Here is a 4,661-nt window from a genome sequence, read left to right as displayed (position 1 = left end):
AGAGAGAGAGAGAGAGTAGTAGTATTAAAAAGCGGTTGCTAATTCTGCATCAAAAAATAGGGTGAAAATATAGCAAATTAGGCCAAGATTTAGCTAAACAAGCTTAATTACAAGCTTAAGCTTTACTTAGAATAAATAATAAATTTTTTTAACTAAATTTTATATACGTTGATAAATATTGAAATTCAAATATTCAACTAGTGTCAAGAGAACTTAAATTAATAAAATTCATTTAAACTATATCATAGTACATATAATATAATGAAAAGATCATAGGTTTGCATGCGTTTTTCCATGGCATTACAATTCGCACAAGATCAAGGTTCATCTTTTTACATTTTTCTTATAATGAGAAGATCTAAATACATGTAGTCCGCTGTCAGAGGGACCACGTACAAATGTATTAAACTAACCCCCACAAAAAAAAATTAAAAAAAGGCAACGATGTCTAATGACTCATATTGTCATAAACTTCTTGTTTTGCTGGCACCATTTGCCGGACAATGCGCCTCTTGCAGAATTGTTTTTGGGCGCCAAAGCAACCAGAATGACAAAGTCATACGGGCAAAAAATATGAAAGAAACAATGAGAAGCGACAAAGTTTTGGTTGCCTGCATGTTGACCAACAGTCATGTGGCCAAGTCAGAAAACCAGTTCGCAAGCAAGGATATGTTCAATAATTACATCATCTGATTGTTATCACAAGACAATTTCTTTTATTTCTTCATACAAGAGATTTTGTCCAAAACATTAATTTGTTAAATATATTTTGCATTGATATTCCTAACTAATTAAACAGTCTCATTTAATTGAACTTTATTGAAGGCAAATATAAAATTTTAATAGCATTGACTAATTTTCACTGAACTCCTTAACACATGTCAATAGATTCTTACAAGAGCGCAGAGAAACCACAAATGAGCTGCTCATACAAACAACCTACTCGCATGACAGCAGCCAAAATGTAACAACCAGGCTTTCTAATTAAGAGCTGATAATTAGTTGACTAATTTTAACTGAATCCTTAATACATGTTAAAACCACACTGCTTTGCTAATTAATATATAATATTACGACAGAAATCTCTCGGTAAGAACAAAACTCAGCTCTCCCACTTGTCGCTCCAAGAGTACGAGGATAAATTAGCAGAGCAATATGGTTGTCATCTTTCAGAGAAAGTTATGATTAACTGAATTTGTCATGTCTTCATAGACTTCAGAAATGGATGCCTGTGGTAATTAACTAATTATCATGACTAGAGGATCGAACAAAAAGTTCTGGGCACTATTGGATTAAAAACCCCACTCAGACTTGTAAACTCAGGCCCTTTTTTTTTTTTTGCCAAAACTCAGGCCCTTAGAACACGCAATTTTTTCCTCTGAATAAAACAAACCGCGTTCTCCAAGTAGGAAGCGCGTAAACCTCCGTCAAAGTGGCGACCGCAGAAAAAGGGGACAATAACAGTACAGTAAATTCTATTAGGTAAGCATAATAAACACTTCAGGTAAATCTTAAATCTTGTATATTCGTAAAACCTGATGTTTTTTTCAGCTAATTTTGCTATCCCTGAGGACTTTGATCAAGTTAGGGAAGTGGGGAAAGAAAATAACATGCCACTGTTCTTTGTTTGATGATGTCATGGGAAATAATCATAATTTTAGCTTTACTAGTATTAAGCACAACTAAGAGAGACACGGCCTTCATCTCGCCTCAAAGTTCCAAATCACCAACAGCCCTGAGGGGAAGAGGTGCTAACTCCAAATAGTCAAAATCATCTGTTATACCAATCTGCATTAAGATTTAAGGTGCAAGGCATGAGACATGAGAAAAGGAAAAGTGGGTAAGCAACCAAACTGGCCTCAAGGATGGCTATGTTCTAGCTACGATATGTATCAGGATATTGATCTCAATCTCATTCTCAAGTAACTACGGCAGCCAAAAGAAATCCATTGCATAGTGTCAAAGGCTAACAACTTAACGGAGGGTTTAAGCACCAAGAATTGCAAACGGAGGCATAAAAAACTGACCTCCTTATACATGTTTTCAAGCTGCTCCTTGGCCTGGGGGAAGTTGTTTGAACACCATTGCTTCAGGGTGAAAATGTTGTCTGCACATATTTTTTTAGCCACCATGATTCAGAGCACAACTGAGACTGACATTTCGTGAAACCAGACTCCTCCCTGAGTAAACCCAATTCACTTTGGGGGGGGGGGGGGGAGAAAAAGGGGGAAAAAAAAACACAAAGCAGAACCTGTCCATCTGTTGGCTGCTGCATGGGCAACTTCAATTGCTTCCTCTTCAAATATCGATATTAGATCATCAGTGATCAACACGAAAACCATCACAAGTTATAAGGATTAACTTCTAAATGTTTACAATTAAAGCAACAAATGAACAATTCTTAACTCATTGCTTCAATGGCAGCTGGATCATTGTCTGCATACTTTCCCAACTCTTCCTGAAAATATCAAATATTAGCTTATTGTGGTCATGGATTTCATTAAATTATGATCATACTTAATGCAGTGTGAGCAAATAAACTGCAAATCAACCTTCAACTCATTATGCTTCAGCTCAATGGCTTTAAGATCTGCTAAGGCCTCCTCTCGCTCGTCCTGGTGAAGATACAATGGACACTCTAGTAGTGGAGCGACAGGCAAATGATACTCTAGCAAGGGATGATTAATCATAACTCACAGATTCCTCTCGTCCCTCCTTTAGCCCCTCACATTGATTAGCAAGCTCAACGTACCGCTTCTTGTTGCTTTTTAGTTCAGATTCAAGTTTGTGGTGAACATTCCTAAGCTATACAAAATTTTTTTAATGTTGTAATCAAGTTACAGCCAAATAATCTGGAGAGTAGTAACCAAGTTATTAACCCAAAAATAAACAGCATAATGTCGCTTCGTCATCAGAGCTTCACCTGATTTCCTGCACAGCTTGGAAGACTCCAAAAGTATACCTGACAGCCAAAATATGAGATCAATCACGTCAAAGTAATCCGTGAGAGTAATCTATCCGAGTGTCAAAGACAATTTAAAATTTCCGTTCGTCAAGTGTTGTGAGTGGGACAAGCATCTGATGGCCCTAACTATAATAAAACAAAGGACCGAGCGAATTGGGTGGGTGAAAAAAGAAAACTACGTTATTGAGCCTCCATTTGTAGATGTTAACTTACAGAAGTTCCTATCTTATCTTTTGAAAACAAGGTCATCGTCCACTAAACTTTGGATGACATCCTTCACGGACTGAGTGATGACACCTTTCTTGGGACCTAACTTCTCAAGCTCCTTAAGCTACAAATAACCAATATATATATATATATATATATAAAAAATTAGTCATTTGATAATAACAAACAAAAAATGCAGTAGTGAATGAAATGAGGCTCGCAACTAGAAAGTTACACGGGAAACTAACCAGGAAGAAGTCTTGTGACTCGTAAAAGATTTGGAGCATCTTCTCACGCTTCTCTTCCAATGAAAGACCTCTTTTCTTCGACTGCACCGTAAGCAAAAACGAATCAATCCATCGCAAGACCAAAAAAATGACAAACAATCGATCAGTCATAAGGAAAACAGAAACACCTTGCCAGAAGAAAGCATCATTTTCTCAAACATGCGAGAGAGCCACAATTACAATCGTAAAATCACCAATTGAACACGCAAGAAAACAATTTGGTATTCCATATACCAATTTTCTTTTGGTAGCTAATTCGGCATTTTTACGAACTCCCATTAGAATGAATCCAGATATTCAATGAAGAAAACGAAAAAGGAACAAAATGAGAAAAGGGCGCTCAAGATTCAACTCCTGAACAAACCAAATTCCCAATGATTTCAAATATATGATATCAAATCCTGCTAAAGAAAAAAGCTACTGGGAAACGATAAGATCAGTCAGAGGGGGGGGGAAGCTACAGATAGGGATGATTGAAGACTGGGATAACGAAAATAACAAATAAAATTCCGATTTAGGGAGAAATGAAGTCACCATTGCGACGGTGGTCAGCGAGCAGCGAACCGACGGTCGGCGGTGGAGGTGGAATGTTGAAGAGTTAAGAATTGAAGGAAGATTCCAGAAGCGCGGTTTCCGTGCGGCAGTCAATTTCTCTTTGGCGGGAAAAGGAGTACTTTTAGGGTTGTTTGACAGTATAGTATGATGGAACGAAAATGAACGATGGAATAGAATATGGTGAGGTGGGAAAGAGCAAAATAAAATAAAATATTTTATTATTTTATTTGAGAGTTTCATTAAAAAAATAAATAATTTTATTTAATTATTATATAAGAATAACAATAAAATTAATAGATTTGAATAAGATGTAATTATATTTTTAAAAACTTTGAAGCAAGAGGGAGTGAAAGAGTGACAGGAAAGGAAAGAGAAAAGATAAAGATAATTTTATAAAATATTATTTATATCATATCAATTCATTTCTTAAAAAAATGAGCTTAAGATGGTGAGGGATGGCTTGAAAAGTCATCCCAAGCCATTTCATTTTCTTTTAATTTTTTTTTTAAATAATGATATAAGCTTTCTAATCATCATATTCCATTTTATTTATTTTAAAAAAAAACTCTTAAACATTATCTTAGTATTAGTATTAATACTAAAGTTAAGTGTTAGCAAGGACTAGGACAACTGAGAGATTTGAAAAC

At 35.7% G+C, this 4,661-nt stretch overlaps 1 protein-coding gene across 1 annotated transcript; it reads right to left on the bottom strand.

Annotated features, from left to right (window-relative positions):
- Positions 1 to 1,679: 1,679 nt before the first annotated feature.
- LOC129301008 (meiotic nuclear division protein 1 homolog) lies at positions 1,680 to 4,134 on the bottom strand. The gene is given in 11 exon segments (XM_054939591.1): positions 1,680 to 1,788; positions 2,028 to 2,107; positions 2,252 to 2,296; positions 2,407 to 2,458; positions 2,553 to 2,615; positions 2,698 to 2,805; positions 2,924 to 2,962; positions 3,179 to 3,202; positions 3,204 to 3,296; positions 3,421 to 3,501; positions 3,994 to 4,134. Coding segments are annotated over 11 exon segments (666 nt in total). The 5' UTR covers positions 3,997 to 4,134; the 3' UTR covers positions 1,680 to 1,710.
- Positions 4,135 to 4,661: the final 527 nt, after the last annotated feature.

This window comes from Prosopis cineraria, unplaced genomic scaffold, assembly GCF_029017545.1.
Source record: "Prosopis cineraria cultivar Desert tree isolate PC_DT_omini unplaced genomic scaffold, ASM2901754v1 PC1847, whole genome shotgun sequence".
NCBI lineage: Eukaryota > Viridiplantae > Streptophyta > Magnoliopsida > Fabales > Fabaceae > Prosopis > Prosopis cineraria.
The sequence above is the reverse complement of the archived record's forward strand: the minus strand, read 5'-3'. Positions and strand labels throughout refer to the sequence as shown.